At 43.4% G+C, this 19,515-nt stretch overlaps 1 protein-coding gene across 3 annotated transcripts in view; it reads right to left on the bottom strand.

The window, feature by feature from the left end:
• LOC129850525 (plexin-A2-like) overlaps window positions 1-19,515 on the bottom strand; it is a 77,452-nt gene that overhangs the window by 43,624 nt on the left and 14,313 nt on the right. For all 3 annotated transcript variants that reach the window (XR_008758812.1, XM_055916898.1, XM_055916894.1), the window contains exons 2-4: window positions 15,253-16,590; window positions 14,031-14,213; window positions 5,221-5,355 (exon numbers count right to left, since the gene is read on the bottom strand). Coding sequence is in view for 2 of the 3 variants with exons in the window: in XM_055916898.1 (XP_055772873.1) it covers window positions 5,221-5,355; window positions 14,031-14,213; window positions 15,253-16,467 (1,533 nt within the window). In the remaining variant the exon portion in view is untranslated. The remainder of the gene's footprint in view (window positions 1-5,220; window positions 5,356-14,030; window positions 14,214-15,252; window positions 16,591-19,515) is intronic.

Below are 19,515 nucleotides of genomic sequence, written 5' to 3'. Positions count from 1 at the left end.
AGCGCGTTAAGCAACTGAATAAGGTAAGTCTGAATTTCAATACTGAAAAGTGCATAGGAAAGGCCTACATTTCCTAAGTCTGAATCGGTCCTTACAGCGATGCTAGGCACATGCAATGCTTATTGTATGAAAGTAAGGCTTATTGTATCAGCCTACTATCAGCCTACTATCTGTAATTTAACATGTTTTCAGATTATAGAGATTTGTGTTCTCTTCTCCAATGAAAACGCACTAAAAGCACAACTGTGCTTTGTCTGCAATAATGTGATTTCTCCTTTGCCTTTAAAAGTTGTCTCTATTAATTACTTTTAAATGTAAATGTGGCTGACCATATCCGTCATCCATCAGCTTATTATCTGACCCATCGATCTGCTGGGTGAAGGTGGGTGGGAGAACAAAGGGCACTGATGGCATGGCTAGAGGTTTCTCTCCTCTCCTCCCTGACCTGTTGTTTTCACAGCTGCTGATCCCTTGACAGGGATAACAAAAGGTCTAATGATGGGTTAGGTGGAAGCCCAGACAGAGACTGATAACCCTCCCTGTCCAAACAAGCTCACACAAAGTCAGACCAGACCACGCTCAACAAATAGCACAGATATGAAGCATTTTCTCCTCTGCCTTTAGTCCTTGACAAGATGGGTCATGGGTGCAGGGCTCTCCAACCCTGTTCCTGGAGAGCTACCCTCCTGTAGGTTTTGATTGAACCCCAGTTGTAACTAACCTGATTCATCTCATCAATCAGCTAATTAATAGAATAATGATCACTAGATTAGGGTTGAAGCAAACACCTACAGGATATTAGCTCTCCAGGAAGAGGGTTGGAGAGCCCTGCTCTATAAGCACTACAGTCAGCCTATAATATTTAATGACTATGTGTACTGTATGTGCATGATGATGTGACATTTCACCTGGGTTATAGCTATTGCCTTCAGGTTGATTATACTGATCAAGAGGAAAATTCATTATCTAATGTTTCCGCCGAAAAAATGTACTCTTGAAAAGTTACACACAAAGTTACACACAAAACAAGCAAATGTGAAACCGGGGGATGAGGATTTCACATTTTACAGCGTAGCACTTTGAAAGATTGCCTTGTAGCCAATACAGGTTGTATTCCCTCTGAGTGATTAACTGTAATAACGCTTGTTATGGTGCAGCTTTAAACCTCTGGCCCCATGATGTAGACCAGGGATGGGCAGCTGGCGGCCCGCTGGCCGACCAATTTAAATATATATATATATATATATATATATATATATACACTGCTCAAAAAAATAAAGGGAACACTTAAACAACACAATGTAACTCCAAGTCAATCACACTTCTGTGAAATCAAACTATCCACTTAGCAAGCAACACTGATTGACAATAAATTTCACATGCTGTTGTGCAAATGGAATAGACAACAGGTGGAAATTATAGGCAATTAGCAAGACACCCCCAATAAAGGAGTGGTTCTGCAGGTGGTGACCACAGACCACTTCTCAGTTCCTATACTTCCTGGCTGATGTTTTGGTCACTTTAGAATGCTGGCGATGCTTTCACTCTAGTGGTAGCATGAGACGGAGTCTACAACCCACACAAGTGGCTCAGGTAGTGCAGCTCATCCAGGATGGCACATCAATGCGAGCTGTGGCAAGAAGGTTTGCTGTGTCTGTCAGCGTAGTGTCCAGAGCATGGAGGCGCTACCAGGAGACAGGCCAGTACATCAGGAGACGTGGAGGAGGCCGTAGGAGGGCAACAAACCAGCAGCAGGACTGCTACCTCCGCCTTTGTGCAAGGAGGAGCACTGCCAGAGCCCTGCAAAATGACCTCCAGCAGGCCACAAATGTGCATGTGTCTGCTCAAACGGTCAGAAACAGACTCCATGAGGGTGGTATGAGGCTCCGACGTCCACAGGTGGGGGTTGTGCTTACAGCCCAACACCGTGCAGGACGTTTGGCATTTGCCAGAGAACACCAAGATTGGCAAATTCGCCACTGGCGCCTTGTGCTCTTCACAGATGAAAGCAGGTTCACACTGAGCACATGTGACAGACGTGACAGAGTCTGGAGACGCCGTGGAGAACGTTCTGCTGCCTGAAACATCCTCCAGCATGACCGGTTTGGCGGTGGGTCAGTCATGGTGTGGGGTGGCATTTCTTTGGGGGCCGCTCAGCCCTCCATGTGCTCGCCAGAGGTAGCTTGACTGCCATTAGGTACCGAGATGAGATCCTCAGACCCCTTGTGAGACCATATGCTGGTGCGGTTGGCCCTGGGTTCCTCCTAATGCAAGACAATGCTAGACCTCATGTGGCTGGAGTGTGTCAGCAGTTCCTGCAAGAGGAAGGCATTGATGCTATGGACTGGCCCGTCAGTTCCCCAGACCTGAATCCAATTGAGCACATCTGGGACATCATGTCTCGCTCCATCCACCAACGCCACGTTGCACCACAGACTGTCCAGGAGTTGGCGGATGCTTTTGTCCAGGTCTGGGACTTTAGTCCAGGTCCGCCACCTCATCAGGAGCATGCCCAGGCGTTGTAGGGAGGTCATACAGGCACGTGGATGCCACACACACTACTGAGCCTCATTTTGACTTGTTTTAAGGACATTACATCAAAGTTGGATTAGCCTGTAGTGTGGTTTTCCACTTTCATTTTGAGTGTGACTCCAAATCCAGACCTCCATGGGTTGATAAATTTGATTTCCATTGATAATCAATTTGTGTGATTTTGTTGTCAGCACATTCAACTATGTAAAGAAAAAAGTATTTAATAAGAATATTTCATTCATTCAGATCTAGGATGTGTTATTTTAGTGTTCCCTTTATTTTTTTGAGCAGTGTATATTAATCATCAGTTATCATATTAAAAACTGCAAACATTTGCCTCCACCCTGTTGGGTACTAACTTCTAAACTTGAAATATCCCTATTCATGTTACCATATTAGAACTGAGGGTATGGAAATCTACTGAGTGAGAAAGTTTAGATTCTGTCAGAACATGTTATTGTTAAATCTCAGGTATCCTATGGAGAGGAGAAGGGCCACAGTCTGGTTTCAGTCAACAGATAAGGTAGGACAGCCGTGAGTTGGGGAGGAGTGAGAAATTTGGGCCGAGGTCAGGTCAGATGAAGTGAGACAGAACAGTCACCACTAAAGTCCTGTCTAGCAACAGAGATGTATTGGCTGTCCAGATGTGCAAGGAGGAGACTAAGAGCATAAGAGGAAGGTATAAATATATGTGCTTGTGTAAACATGTCTGTCTTATGCAGCTGTGTGACCCAGTGGGTGAATAAACTTGGTTTGAGTTTTACTAGTCATCCGTGAGTATTACTCTGTTTGGCAAAATGTGTAGTATTGCAGGAAATTTCCTTTAAAACTGCTCATTTTTCTCTCCACCCCATGGCAAAATGAGTAGAATTGCAGGAAATTAACTTTAGAACAAAAATGTGTTTTCTCTTTGCTGTCACGAAAGGGGCATCTAAAAAAAGATTGCACGTGAAGTGGGGAGGCCACTGCAGCCCCTCATGATGAGTTGCCCATCCCTGATGTAGACCATTACAATTCAATAGAGAGTGTGTCTGTTTGGACAATACTTCTCCACGTGAAGCAGGGATAGATCTTTCAATTAATAATCAACCCGAGGACATCAAACAGATAAACTATTACACACACTCACACACTCACTCCATTCCTCTCCACTCTGCATCACCATGCTTGCCCTGTGTGCTGCGCTGCGCTGCGCTCGGCAGGAGAAAGAGAGGCTCATTGTTATTCTGCGAAGGTCGCCTGATCTCAGCCAAATCTGTCTGTGCCTCGCTCTTGATTCCACATCATTTCTCTATTGTTTGGCTCAGAGAAATCCCCAAATCCCCCTACTCTGGCATCGGCTGGAAAAGCAGGAAATCTGAGAGAGCAGCACAGCAAGCTCCTCTCCTCCTGGAATTCCTCACTAAAGCTCTAGGAAGGCCTGATTGAAATGAGAGAGAGAGAGAAAGTATTTTCACCTTCCCGGTTCTTAAGGGCCAAAAATAGTCGGTATGGTTCCAATATTAGGAGAGAGAGTGCATGGCCATGGCCTGGTTTGTTGGTTACATGCGTCCATGTTCTCATAATACAGTCAAAATGGGGAGACTATCTCCTTGAAGGGAGAATATGTCTCTCCTTGAACAACCAAGGCTCATCAATAAGTGATGTCCTGTCTCTTCCAGTCCATCACACTCCAGGAAGTGCTGCCTTGATTTGTATCAAGAGACACTTCTTCTGTACAATGCCTGTGCCTGTTTCTCCCTCATTTCTTAAAAACCTTATTTGAGCCTTCACATGACGTTTATAGGATATTTCCAGACACATTTAACTAATTTATGCTGCCTGCATTGTCCAAACACCCTCTAACCTCCTTGTCCTTCAGTTTAGTTTAAAAATACATTCCAACAGTCGGGAGACAAGTGAGTGTAGCAGTGATAGCAGGGCTTTTGGTCGCACTGAAATCTAATCCCATTACACAGTGCCATGAGACTGAGACAGAATAATCACGAGTTGAAAGTGATTACCACTGTTCCCTCTTATGTCCCAATGAGTCCAGAGGACTTCAGCCAACAACAAGTGCTCTACTAGCTGATGTGATGCTGGTCCAACTGGAGAACACCATATGACATCTACAAACCAAGGAAATGTCTCTAATGGTTTTCTATGGAGTGTGTGTAGCATAGTTTAAGATGCATGGAAGTCTTATGGTTTTCTATGGGATGTGTGTAGCAAGTATAACATGCATTTTAGTCTAGAGGTTTTCTATTGGATGTGTGAGGCATGTATGATGCATGTTAGTCGTAGTTGGTGCACATGGGTGAGTAATTAGAGCATGTGTCCTTCTGTCTGAACATGCCCTGCATATCTTACACACAACCCCAACATGGAGTTTACATATAATATGAGAGATTCATGAAAAAAGTAGTACCACGATGTGTGAAGGAGAGCACAATTTCAAATATTTTGAATATTTGCTTGAGTTCCAATTAATCTTTACTATTTTCGATTATTGTGGTAATATTGTGATATTATACACATAACCCTCAGCCCAAATAATGTTGACTAGTCAAACATTTATTTATTATTATTTCCACCACAACTCTAAACCCATGAAGTACATACAGTACATAATTGTATTCATATTCACAGGAAAGGATCTTGTTAACTTATAAACATTTATGTTACAGTAGGGAATGGGAGATTCCTCACCTGATTGTCAGACATGATGTAGAGAGAGTTGCGGTCCAGAGAGAAGGCCATGTCTCGGAGGATAGGACTACCTTCTGTCATCACGGTCAGGGTCTCATACTGCCCCCCGCCCTCAGGAGACCCATCCACTCGGACCTGGAGGACAGAGAGACAGACATAGGGCTGGTCAATTACAGCTGTATGCTTGACAATAAAATAGTGACGGTTTTGACCAAACAAACCTTTGGAGTACTGTACTCTTAGCTCCGCTTTGTAATGTTTGTCCCTACTCCAGGATTAGTTCATTATGTTACCGGTGATGGCATGTTTCTGGCTTGTTTTCAATTAAACCAGACTAAAGATTAATTTAACTTTGGCACGACTTCAAACCACCATCTTTTGGGGTACATTAAAAGCATGTTTGCGGATAGGCACACACATACAAACAGAGAATTGGATTCCCTTCCCCAACCCCTTTCTGTCCATTTTCATCAATACACATTTTCCTCATTAGTAGGTGATGTCAGAAATCTGAATGACTTCATACAGTAACAGTACATTATTATCACATCTGAAAATGTAAATTGATATACCCTGAGTTTAAAAGACAAAAATAAGTTGGACAACTGAGAAATAATATCCTCATTAGCTATACTATCTCCAGTTTAATGGTTGCTTAGAATTCAGCATGATAATATCAACTGGCTGATTAAACCTATGTAACTGCTGTGAAGTGGAAATGCTTTCTCATATAAAGAAGATACTCATCTAAATCCGTAATGACAGGAGACTAAGCAGAGGGATAGACAATAGACATTAGGGAGCAGACGTAAGAAGCCCGTAATAAACTGCATATCCTCCATTCTGGTTATCTGGACAGTACAAATCTCCAGCACCAAGATCAGGTTGGACTGCAGCAAATCTCCCTGCGTGCCAGGCCAGTGCACACAGCCACTGGCAGGCCCACAACACTCTCTCAATAGACACAGCAGGAATCAATAGAAACTGATTACATGATTGGATCCCCTGGGCTCAAAAACAGCACCAATTAATCAACCCTTCCACTTTCCAGTCAGCAGCCCTCTCCTAAAGGCTGTGGTCCCCACCATAAACATAGAGGAATATAGACAAAAACACCTCATGGACTGAGATGGGAGAATCCTACAGGCGAAATCTCTTCTGTGACAAAGAGACCAAAGCCTGGCAAGCAGCCCCAGTGCTGCAGTCATTTAGGGACACGGTCAGGGGATTCTATCAGATGGATCATTAGGATCACAGTGTCCACTCTGCTCCGTTTGTCATTTAACCAGCTCTGTCCACCATTGATTTGACACTGTCATCCCCCTAACCAGTCACTCAATAGAAAGTTGTATCCAGTAAAGCCTCTGTAACTCTTCATCTATTTCGTGGTTCCTTGCCCCCTCATCCTCTGTCTCTCTTACCACAATCCCACGCAAGGTGGAGTCAGCTTTCATTCCATTTCCCACACTCTCTATTTCATTCATAGAAACCAGCGCTTGTATGAGTTCCACTTGCAAAACTTGATTGGAAATAAAATTGAAATTGCCCAGAGAGATATTATGCCAGCGGTATTAAGCTGGGCATTAGGAGGTTGACCTGGAGCAACCACAGTGAACAAGGTCCAATTTATTATCTCAGAGGAAATAGTGACCATTTGACTGGCCCAGAGTTTGATTTCAGTCCATTTATCATCTAAAACAGGGTTGCTTGGGCTTTGGCCCTATGGCCAAAGGGCTTTGGCATGGGCTTTGGCCCTATGGGACTACATCAGGTCCTCAATCTCTCTTAAGCCTCACAGTTCGTAATGAGATGAGGACCGTTTAATTCGTTTTATAATGACCCTGCTGGTAGCTGCTGACATGTGCACAGTATATGGAAGCTGTCCTATTTCAGCCAGAGTTTCTGGTAGAAGTCATGTACATGATGAAAAGTGGCTAGTTTACAAAGATCAACTCATGCCTGCTACCCCATCAACCTGTAATAATGAAACCGTTTTGTAAATGAGTAGGAAACATCATTCAAGGTCCAGAACATATGCTCAATAAACCCCACAAATAAATTAATTTCATGGCTCTTAGAGTATGTGCACAAAATATATTTTCTCTTCCTTCGTATGCAGTCTGTTTTACTGAATAGGAAGGTTACTAATGCTTTGGCTAAATGCCTTTTTCTACTCTAGTGTTTCTGTTGTCTTTCTTTAAATGTCCAAACTGTAACCTAACGTTACAAGAGGAAATACATTTTACTCCTGAATTATATTTAGACCTAGAACGGTGTGTTTTCTTTCCCGATACCGACAGGGGGAATTCATCTTAAAGGCCAAAATTGGAGGACAACATTGGAGGCCAACATTGGATACAAACAAGAAAGTAAAATAACCCTACAAATAAGTTTTAGAATGTCATATGACCCCATATACTCTTAGTAAGGAACTAATACAATTTACCTGTTCCCTTCAAGAGCTCTTTTAGCATGGTTTGCTGCATCTCTCAGTGGTAGCGTGTTGTGATTCCATCCTTTAAAGATATTCTTCGGTACTTTTGTAGAATTTTTAGCCAGTAGTTCTGAAAGTAGCATTCATGAGCCAAAGGTGGTCCCGAAATTTGCATACTACATCACATACAGTACCAGTCAAAAGTTTGGACACCAACTCATTCAAGGGTTTTTCTTTATTTTTACTATGTTCTACATTGTAGAATATTAGTAAATACATCAAAACTATGAAAAAACACATATGGCATCATTTAGTAACCAAAAAAAGTGTTAAACAAATCAAAATATATTTTTATATTTGAGATTCTTCAATGTAGCCACCCTTTGCCTTGATGACAGTTTTGCACACTCTTTGCATTCTCTCAACCAGCTTCATGAGGTAGTCACCTGGAATGCATTTCAATTAGCAGGTGTGCCTTGTTAAAAGTTATTTTGTGGAATTTATTTCCTTGTTAATGCGTTTGAGCCAATCAGTTGTGTTGTGACAAGGTAGGGGTGGTATACAGAAGATAGCCCTATTTGGTAAAATACCAAGTCCATATTATGGCAAGAAGAGCTCAAATAAGGACAGAGAAATGACAGTCCATCATTACTTTAAGACATGAAGGGCGGTGGAAAATTTCAAGAACTTTGAAAGTTTCTTCAAGTGCAGTCACAAAAACCATCAAGCACTATGATTAAACTGTCTCTCATGAGGACCGCCACAGGAAAGGAAGACCCAGAGTTACCTCTGCTGCAAAGGATAAGTTCATTAGAGTTAACTGCACCTCAAATTGCAGCCCAAATAAATGCTTCACAGAGTTCAAGTAACAGACACATCTCAACATCAGCTGTTCAGAGGAGACTGTGTGAATCAGGCCTTCATGGTTGAATTGCTGCAAAGAAACCACTACTAAAGGACACCAATAAGACGAAAAGACTTGCTTGGGCAAAGAAACACAAGCAATGGACATTAGACCGGTAGAAATCTGTCCTTTGGTCTGATGAGTCCAAATTTGAGATTTTGGTTCCAACCGCTGTGTCTTTGTGAGACGCAGAGTAGGTGAACGGATGATCTCCGCATGTGTGGTTCTCACCGTGAAGCATGAAGGAGGAGGTGTGATGGTGTGGGGGTGCTTTGCTGGTGACACTGTGATTTATTTAGAATTCAAGACATACTAAACCAGCATGGCTACCATAGCATTCTGCAGTGACACACCATCCCATCTGGTTTGCGCTTAGTGGTACTATCATTTGTTTTTCAACAGGACAATGACCCAAAACATACCTCTGGGCTGTGTAAGGGCTATTTTATCAAAAAGGAGAGTGATGGTGTGCTGCATCAGATGACCTGGCCTCCACAATCCCCCAACCTCAACCAAATTGAGATGGTTTGGGATGAGTCAGACCGCAGAGTAAAGTAAAGGGTGGTTGAAAGTTGCCAGACAGCTTCCCGGACCCACGTTACAACATGTTCTTACATTTCTCTCCCTTTAAATATTGCCATATGGAATTGACTGTGAGATTATTGTGATCAATGAAGCATTTGAGAGGGTTCTAAAAGAGGTAAACATTACTGTACATAAATGTTCCTTCTAGCTTTCCATTTCCCTGGAAGTTGGTATGAAAGATGATCAGTTCACAGTACATATCTTTGGCCTGCCAATCCCACAGAATGTGACCAGATGTGACTAGCATGGGCAAAGTGTGTTAAGTCTATCTATCATACCATATGGATAATAGACTGGGAGCACTCTCTTCAGCTAGCCTATTCATTTTAGTCTAGTATCCTTACAGTCTCCCTTATTCCTTTGCCCCAGATACAGTACTGTATGGTGGCAAAGACACTCTAGCAACAAAGATTCATGACATTTTCCAAACATAATGTCTTTCTAAGAGAATAAAAATACAATGACATAAGGCCAGTACGTCTGGCAACCTTCAGGGTTGAGTGGCTGTGTGTTTGGGCAGATTCTAACTGACAGACTGGAGAGTGGACATTGATTAGCCCATATCCATCATGACTTTGCCTGAACGCTGATGAAGAGGAGTGTGTGTCTGTCCTGCGAAGACAGGATGGTGCTGCAGTGCCTAATGAAAGGGGGACGTGTTTAGTGAGAGCCAAATAGGTAGATGTCTGTATTACACCCCTGCACTAATCAGTCAGACATGACATCACTGCTACTAAGAGAGCTGTATTGATTCCTAGCATTGAACAAGCTGTATGTTAGCAAATGCTATTACCAAACATGATTACTAATATGATGAATGCACTCTAAGTGTGTATGTGTGTGTGTGTGTGTGTGTGTGTGTGTGTGTGTGTGTGTGTGTGTGTGTGTGTGTGTGTGTGTGTGTGTGTGTGTGTGTGTGTGTGTGTGTGTGTGTGTGTGTGTGTGTGTGTGTGTGTGTGTGTGTGTGTGTGTGTGTGTTCTGAGTGTGTGAGAGTGCTCGTCTGATAAAGAAAATAAAAACATACAGCAGTGTTGGCTCAAAGGTATAGGACGTTTTCTGAATGATCCTTGAGGTTTTCCCTAAATCCCCAAAATTAACATTCTACAGTATGCCTAGCTTCCAAGGCCCCATACCACAGTTTCTACTACATAACCAGAGACTCCTCTAAGTCACCTGAGGTGACAGGTGATTGCGCCGATGGGTAGGGCTGCCGTCTTATCAGCCCTCAACCAATCATACTATTTTGATTGTTTTTTCGCGTTGTTCGTAACTTGTTTTGTACATAATGTTGCTGCTACCATCTCCTAGGACTGAAAATAGCTTCTAAACATCAGAACTGGGATTTCTCACCTCAAACTGGACAAAGAGTTTTTCTTGGACATTCGCTGGAGAAGGAAACGGAGATTTCGAGGCAAAAGATCAGGATGCCTTGTGAGGACCAGGCGACGAGTGGCTAATCTGCCCTTGCCCTCCGTTCTGCTAGCTAATTTTCAAACAGTAGAAAATAGATAGGACGAACTGAAAGCACATATATCCTACCAACGGGACATTAAAAACTGTAATATTTTATGCTTCCCCGAGTCGTGGATGAACGACAACATTAAGAACATACATCTGGCGGGTTATACACTCTGTTGGAAAGACAGAACAGCAGCCTCTGGTAAGACACGGGGCGGGGGCCAATGCATTTATGTAAACAACAGTTGGTGCCCGATATCTAAGGAAGTCTCAAAGTTTTGCTCGCCTGAGGTGGAGTATCTTATGATAAGCTGCAGACCACACTTTTTACCCAGAAAGTTTTCATCTGTATTTTTTGTAGCTGTCTACATACCACCACAGAGCAAGGTTGGAACTAAAACCGCACTAAATTAGCTGTATTCCGCCATAAGAAAACAGGAAAACGCTCATCCAGAGGCGGCATTCCAAGTGGCCGGTGACTTTAACGCAGGGAAACTTAAATCAGTTTTACCGAATTTCTATCAATATGTTAAATGTGCAACCAGAGGGAAAAAATCTACACCACCTCTACTCCACACACAGAGATGCATACAAAGCTCTCCCTCACCCTCCATTTGGCAAATCTGACCATAACACTATCCTCCCGATTCCTGCTTACAAGCAAAAATGTAAGCAGGAAGCACCAGTGACTCGGTCTATAGAAAAGTGGTCAGATGATGCAGATGCTGAACTACAGGACTGTTTTGCTAGCACAGAATGGAATATGTTCCGGGATTCGTCCGATGGCATTGAGGAGTACACCACATCAGTCACTGGCTTTATCAATAAGTGCATCGAGGACGTTGTCCCCACAGTGACTGTACGTACATACCCCAACCAGAAGTCATGGATTACAGGCAATATTCGCACTGAGCTAAAGGGTAGAGCTGCCGCTTTTGTGTGTGTGTGTGTGTGTGTGTGTGTGTGTGTGTGTGTGTGTGTGTGTGTGTGTGTGTGTGTGTGTGTGTGTGTGTGTGTGTGTGTGTGTGTGTGTGTGTGTGTGTGTGTGTGTGTGTGTGTGTGTGTGTGTGTGTGTGTGTTAATGTTTGTGTGTTAATGTTTGTGTGCGTGCGGGTGTCTTTGCATGCATGCTCATGGGTGTGTACTAAGTACAGCATATGTTTAAATATCCTAATGCAAGCAGAACTCAAGGGAAGCAGAGGATATAAACGTAGACATGCCATCAGTAAATGTTGTCACTCTAATGCTATGTAGATATGAATTTGTAGTGAACGGTCTATCTACTGTGAAGATTTCTGTATTGAGACTACTGTTCACAGCATGCAGTTCCATTTAGCCTCAAACATACCTTCCTTGCCAGTCGTCCTCCTGTCTGAGATTCTCTACTAATCCCTTCAATCACCAAATATCTCCTTCCTGTCCACTGTGAAGTCATGTTTTTGAAAAGCTTGAATCGTTTAGATATACTTCCGAGAGTTTCCTCACTTGGTTAGTTCTCAAAAAGCTATAATTAATGCAGTATCTGCACTTGAGAGCATTCATGAGAGCTTTGTTTGCTGTGTGCTTATAATTTTAATCCAAAGGAAATACTACTAAATTATCATAGTTTATCACTGTGGAGAATGTTGGATGCATTTGTGACTCGTTTCAAGAAACTAGGCGTATGTAGCACATCACTACTTCACAGGAGAGGGATTTGAATTTAAACATAGATGTATTTTATCAAAACGGGATTTTGGGCAGAAATGCCTTCTGAAACATGATATTTCATGTGCCTTAATAACAAACTTGTATTCCATCCATAAATACAAATAAAATTGTTAAATTACGAGCCTAGTCGGTTTAGCCACTGAAAAAGACAGGAACCATCCCACTAGCCATGATTGGCTGAGATAATGGGTGGGATGGACATGCCGGGAGATGAATTTGGATTGGTCTGCCATGTAGCATGCTTCTGTCTGTAACGTGAGCTGTTCAGTATGTGTTGATAGTCCTTTCTACCACGCAGTTTTTGAAAGATATGACGTTAGCCATCGAGAACTACTTTTCTCGACAACATTGATGCCCTGAATTTAGCAGGCGCTATCGACAGATCAGTTGGAAAAAATGATGGGCTACTTTCTGCACACGGTCAGTGTGAACCGGAGTGACTTGACACAACGCTGGCCTAACAAGATGTATCTACAAACCTAAACAGAGTTAAATGGTTACAGCCTGCCGTGAAGTGTTCATCCATGTGTACGGGTAAGAGTCTAGCTATTTTCAGATTTAAGTTTCTAATTTTGTCAGAAAGTCATTTTTATTGCAGTTTAAAGTGTACTTTTAGTTAGCTAGCGAACGTTAGCTTGCTGGCTCGTTAGCAAACATTACTTGTATGATCTGTGCAGTAATATTATTTGAATAAGAAATCCATTTGCATTGCTAGTTATAGCCTATTGTTAGTTATCTAACATTGAACATAGTTTGTTGGCTTTAGCTACCTACAGATTCCTAGTACAGCTATGACAATGTTTGTATTGATAGTAGTATGAGTTTGGATTATAATGGTTCATTATTTAGCTAGCTAGCTACCTAGCTAGCTACATGTCTAAACAAAAGACTCCACTTTGGCCGGATTATTACATGACCCATCTAATTAGCCAGGTGTGTCTGGGGGTGATTACGGCCATCTATTGTATTTCATGAAGAATAGTGACCCATCCACTTAGCTAGATGTGGCTGGGGGGTTGATATAGCATTTCCTTCACATGACCCATCAATTTAGACAAGTGTGTCAGGTAAGCGTCATCTAATAATTATAAAATACTTCTAAATTATTTTCAGCAAAAAATATGACAAAAACACACTTTTTTTAACTGTAGTAAATACTACAGTATTTAATTTGCATATACCCTGCCCATTCCCCTCCTCCATATCCCAATTTGTCAACCCATAAGTGAGAAACCTACAGTACATGCCATGTGTAGACCCTATATTGTATTATAGAAAAGAGCAGAAGCTCTGAACTATCCGTTCAGACCTACCTACCTACCTACCTACCTACCTACAGGTTATGGAAAATGTGCTCTTTTAGTATTTCTCAATTAGGTTTCCTCAAGGAGAAAACCTCTACTTCTATGTCAAAGATAATAAAACAAAAACACTATAGTAAATAATACAGTCATGTCCGCAAAAACACTACAGGAAATATTACAGTCCGCAAAAACAGTACAGTCTACTACAATCCGTAAAAACACAAAAATAATTGCTATAGTATATACTACAATTTTTATTTAATACAGTAGTTGTACTATAGTTAACTGTAAATACTATAGTATAGTCCCTGAAATACTACAGTATTCACTGTAGTGAAAAAATACTAGTATTTATACCATAGTATATTATAATATTTTTCATGTGGGTGTGGAGAAAGAATCCCCCATGCTCACCTTCTTCAGTCTGCCACTCCTGGTTCCGATAAAGGCCACGCTGTAGCCATTATAGACGTAGGAGATGACAGAGGTCAGCCTGTCCCTGGTCTCAGTATACACCGTCAGGCCAGCTACCAGCTGGGAGCCCCCAAGGGGCTGGTTGATATCCAGCCCACAGAAGTGATCATCGATAGGCACAGGCTGCAGAGAGAGATGGGGGAAGACAAGGAGAGATGGGTGAGACAGAGAGCAAGAGAATGAGAGTAAGAAATCTTGAAAAGACTGCTGTAAAAATCCTTACATATTTGCTACACACAATTACCAAGGTTTTCAAGGCCGCAACTTCAAAAGTTATTGGGGCTGTTACATTTGTAAACAATGCCAGGACAGTGTGTTTGTTGAGCAGTTTAATTGCAGAACGCCATGTGTTTTGTTCCGGTTTCTGTGATTTAAATCGCTTGATCTGACATCACACAAATACACAGTCCCAGAGATGTCAGGTTTTGATTAAGCATCAAAGAAGCTCGCATGCTAAGCAGTCCTGTTACATCTAGCACAACCCACCTCAAACATCCACTAATGGCCTGTCAGACAGAATAGAAATCTCTCTTTTTAGGGCAACACATTTGTACTTTCATTTCCTGCACCTCTCGAGAGTATCTATTCTGCTTTCTTCTGCACTGGAACAGATGGATGACATGGGTAAGAGGCAGTATATGACTATTAGCAAAATAGGATCTTGGAGGCAATGGTGGAATCAAAGTGGTTGGGTGAGAGTTGCTGAATAACAACCTTGATGGATGTCCTTGTTACCGTTTTTCTGAACGCTGACAGCCTCATATCACACAGAGTTACAGTCACAAATGGAAAGAGAGAGAGTGAGAGAGAAAGAGAGAGAGAGAGAGCCTGAGCCTCTAAATGGAATCAAAGCGACATACAAAACTCCTCTGATTAGCATTGTACATTCATCTCCCCCACTTACTCTGCTGCTCTTTTGGAATATAGAAACGGTGAATGGGACTCTTCAGCGGGATTCTGGCTACTGTTAGTGTAATCAAGGCTGTGGGGTAATCAAAGAGCTTCAAATATTACATTCTCTAACCTGTCAGCTCCACTGTCTGAATAATGTGCATGTATACCACATCAGAGGAGCCAATGCTGGTTGGCCCCAGGCTAGCTGGATGTTAATGAAGAGACTGGATGCAGAGCCCTCTTCAGGGGTTTAGCTACAGGTACCTACCGCCTTGGTGCACTGCACGTCCTTTCCCAGCAGCCAGTGCAATTCCAGGTTGCCCTCTCCCTGGTAGCAGGACTGCAGGCGCTCTTTGATGCGGGCGTTGACGTCTCGGATGGTAAAGATACACAGGGCGGAGTTATCCAGAGGCTTGTGGTACTGCTTCTGACCCTTGGTGAACACAGCAAAGAGGATGTCATCCTGGGCACTGATGTTGAAGTACCTGGCCAATACCTTCCCTGCCTTAGACAGGTGGGCGGCCTGTAGAAGGCGATACTCCTCTCCCTTGTGTACACAGCCCACTGGCAAAGACACATACGAGTGGAACTTTGTGTCCCCTTTGCAGAGGCGTATGATGCGGGTTGTGTAGAACAGGTCACCAGGGGAACTGCCAGCTGGCATCCCATTCTCTGGGGTCTCTGGCTGCACGGTCATGAAGTAGACAAAGTTCCCGCTGGCAAAGCCGTAGATGTAGTAGATGTCAAAGCGCGGGACCAGAGCTAGCGTGTCAGAGGGGATCTTAATGAGAGAGGAGACAAAGTCTGTGTGGAGCTCGTAGTCCAGCATGGCAGAGGACTCTGGGTCGCGGGGCAGCTTACGGCTGGAGATGGTGGGGAAATAGTCCTGCTTCCCACCCACGGCTGTGCCGATGAAAAGGGTGCCGTCCTGGCCCTGCGAGGAGGGCACGATGACACCATACATGGTGCCTGTCTGGTTGACACTGGAGAGGTAATGCTCTTTCTTGTGAGTGGGCTCTACCAGGATAAACAGGTCGTCCTGTCGCATCAGCTTGCAGACTCCCTGGTAGAGGCTGCCACAGGCCAGCAGGCGGTTGTGGGAGTAGTCTATGAGCAGCAGTTTGTTAATGTTGTCAGTGGATGCTAAGGGCTCTGAGCAGGGCTGCACTATAAGAGGAGGGTAGCAGGCGTTGTTGTCGTACTCAGGACCTGTGTCGTGGGAGACCAGAAGTGTCAGGTTGGCAGACAGCTTGTAGATCCGGTTCACAGCACCAACATAGAGAACACCAGTGGTCTTGTGCACTGTCAGGTGGTTCAGGGTCCACTCTCTCCTCTCTGACTGGAAAGTGTTGACGGAATGATCTTGGCCCATTGCTAGAGAGATAGACATCAGGACCAACAGCCACCACGTCAGGGCCCATGACTGCTCCTTAGTACGGCCGCAGTAAGTGCATCCTATATCCAAACAGGTCCCCATCCCCATAGGGCTTCTAAGAGATGACAAGTTCAGACAAAATGTCTAGTGCTGTAGGGCAGGAATGAACAAGGCTGTACTCAGTCAGGCTGCACTCTAGTTGATATCCTCAACAACGGTCTTCACATCATCCTGAAATAGAAGATAAATAAACCGAACATGTTATAATAAAACTTTCATAAACCTTTAGCAAGGACTCATAAAACAGGGTTTTATTCATAAAATGTTTTGATTAAAATAATTATATGAATAACCTCCCTCCAATTTTACAAGGGTGACATTTTACAATGACAAGAGTTTTCCATTATTAAAAACAGGACTAAGAGATACAGCCCAGAGACAGCACAGAATCACACTGAAAAATAGCATCTTGAAACGGTTTCACCCTTGTTCTTCTGCTCTGCTTTCTCAGACACAACATACATCAACGGAACATGGAATTGCAGTAATCACTTCACAGTGTAGACCTCCATCCCCACTGCAATCAATACATTGGGCTAGATTAGCAGGAGAGGTGTTCTCTCTGCTTCCCCTATCTGAAGGGGCTCATTCTCTCTGTGAGGTGTTCTCTGCTTCCCCTATCTGCAGGATAGGATCCAAATGTATTATTATGCTTCCATGTATCCAGTTCCGTTTTCTTTATTCCCCTCCCTCTTGTTCTCCTAAATAGTCGAATCCTCCAGGAATTAGTCACTCTCTCCAGCGCGGCAGACATTCCTAAATTAATCAGGCTTTTTCCAGGGATGGCGAGAATCATTAGGGATTCAAAGTCAGGCAGCATCAACCCTTTTGCTTCCTCGGTTAATTTCATTAGCATAGTTTATGTAGATGTTTCAACCAGGAGAAAAACAATGACTCTAGAATATTGCATGGAATGGATGGATGGATGAGTGGATGGATGGATGGATGAGTAGATTGATGGATGAGAAAGGATTAGAGAAAGGAGAGTGAAAGCCTTGAAAAAACATGTTATGTAGGACTTTCTTTCTTTTCACAAGCTACTGATTATCATGTGTTTTATGCTTTAGTTTGAGTTCACATCTGTCTAAATTAAAACATTTCTCACATTGATTAGTCAAGATAACCTAGTTAGTCACTTTGGACCTGGAGAACAAATGGCACGTTTACCAGGCATCCTGTTTATATGAGTCCTTATTAATCTAGGGTAGGGAACATTGATCAACATTGATGAGGGAGAACTGGTGGCTCCATACTTGCACTCACTTCATCCCAGTCAATTATAGTAGTAATAAAAGTGCCATGCGCGAAGGAAAGGACTGTAAATTAGGAGTCCACATCTGCCTGCACTGCACCAGCTCCTTTCGTCTAAGTCCCAGCAACTCTGGAGGCTTAGCCAAGCTGGCTCTCTAAGGCTGTGGAGCCCCCACAAGCCACACACTATGTCCTATCTGATTCCAGACCAACAGCTCTCTACTGTAGCCTCTTTGCTTCACAAACCATTCACCTTCCCAGTAAAATGGTACGGAAGCATTTGGCCAGCTCAAAGCCTTTAGCTTGGAAAGAATTGCCTTCTTGGTCCTAGGTCCCCTTAAGATAGGAAAATAGATTATTTATCTCAATGAGACGTCCTGGTTAGAGTAAAGGTTAAATAAAAATGGTAATGTGTGTCCTAGAATTGGACAGAAGTGGCCATGGCTGCACTCCCTTGCTAACTACTAACAGGATGTCTGGCAGTGTATGTTGTGTATGAGCCAGGGAAGGGGGGGAAAGACAGGACTGGAGGATTGACACAGTGGTGTCTGGGATCTCTCCATCTCCACTCGTGTCTCATCTCCATCTGTCTCTGCCTCAAAGATATCAGGGGGGAAATCACTAGAGTGTTCCTTTTTCCTCTGGTCCCTTTGGCAGACAGACACACTTTGTGTATTCTTTCCCTGTTCTCTAAAACATACAACACATACCACCTTTGCCACCGGTGCTGAAAGAAATCCTAGGGGAAACACTTAACTGGCACCGACATTGCTGCCCTGTTCTGTTGCCATCCTTTCATCATGGAGTTCTTTGGTTGTTATACATGTCAGTTACAAATCTAAATGTTACACGGAAAATATCAAAACTCTATATCCAGATAAATAAATAAAATGTCACTGCCCTGGCAAGCTGTGCTGTGCTGTGCAGGATACACATAAAAGGTCAATCCTGTGGCTCCTGGGAGGGAGAGAAACAGGTGCTGACTGGAGATAGCTGCCTAGCAGAGCCTTAGGTACTAGCAGAGCCTTAGCTACTAGCAAAGCCTTAGCTACCAGCAGAGCCTTAGCTACCAGAAGAGCTTTAGCTACCAGCAGAGTCTTAGCTACCAGCAGAGCCTTAGCTAATACTGTAGCAGAGCCTTGGCTACTAGCAGGGCCTTGGCTACTAGCAGAGCCTTGGCTACCAGCAGAGCCTTAGCTACCAACCGAGCCTTAGCTACCAACAGAGCCTTGGCTACCAACAGAGCATTGGCTACTAGCGGAGCCTTAGCTACCAGCGGAGCCTTGGCTACCAGCAGAGCCTTGGCTACTAGCAGAGCCTTGGCTACCAGCAGAACCTTGGCTACCAGCAGAGCCTTGGCTACTAGCAGAGCCTTGGCTACCAGCAGAGCCTTGGCCACTAGCAAAGCCTTGGCTACCGTCGCTCTACCAAGCATTCGCTCTCCTTTGATTTGAATAAAGTTATCACATGTCCTTCTCCTGACAATCTCTCTCTCACATCTGCAGTAACTAGACATTCCTTATCTAGTTTCTATGCTAATATAATAACATGTTGTATTCAATTGGCCTTTGTAGTGAAACATTATGAATAATCTTAGCCTAGTGAATCTCCGGGCCCTGTTACATGATTCTCACACAGGTGTGAGCTGTAGCTCTGTTTTCTGTACATGCAGAAAATTAATTCCATTTTCTGCCCAAGCAAATGGATTGTCACAAATCACCCCCCCCCCCCCCCCCCCCCCCCACAGGAGTGCACCCCATTTCAAACCCTATTTTAAGCTCCCAGTTTACAATATCATGGGAGACCACCTTGAGTTGCTGTGTTCAGTGGTTTGGGAAAGCCATT

The sequence above is a fragment of the Salvelinus fontinalis genome, chromosome 3 (genome assembly GCF_029448725.1).
Source record: "Salvelinus fontinalis isolate EN_2023a chromosome 3, ASM2944872v1, whole genome shotgun sequence".
Lineage (NCBI taxonomy): Eukaryota > Metazoa > Chordata > Actinopteri > Salmoniformes > Salmonidae > Salvelinus > Salvelinus fontinalis.
The sequence above is the reverse complement of the archived record's forward strand: the minus strand, read 5'-3'. Positions and strand labels throughout refer to the sequence as shown.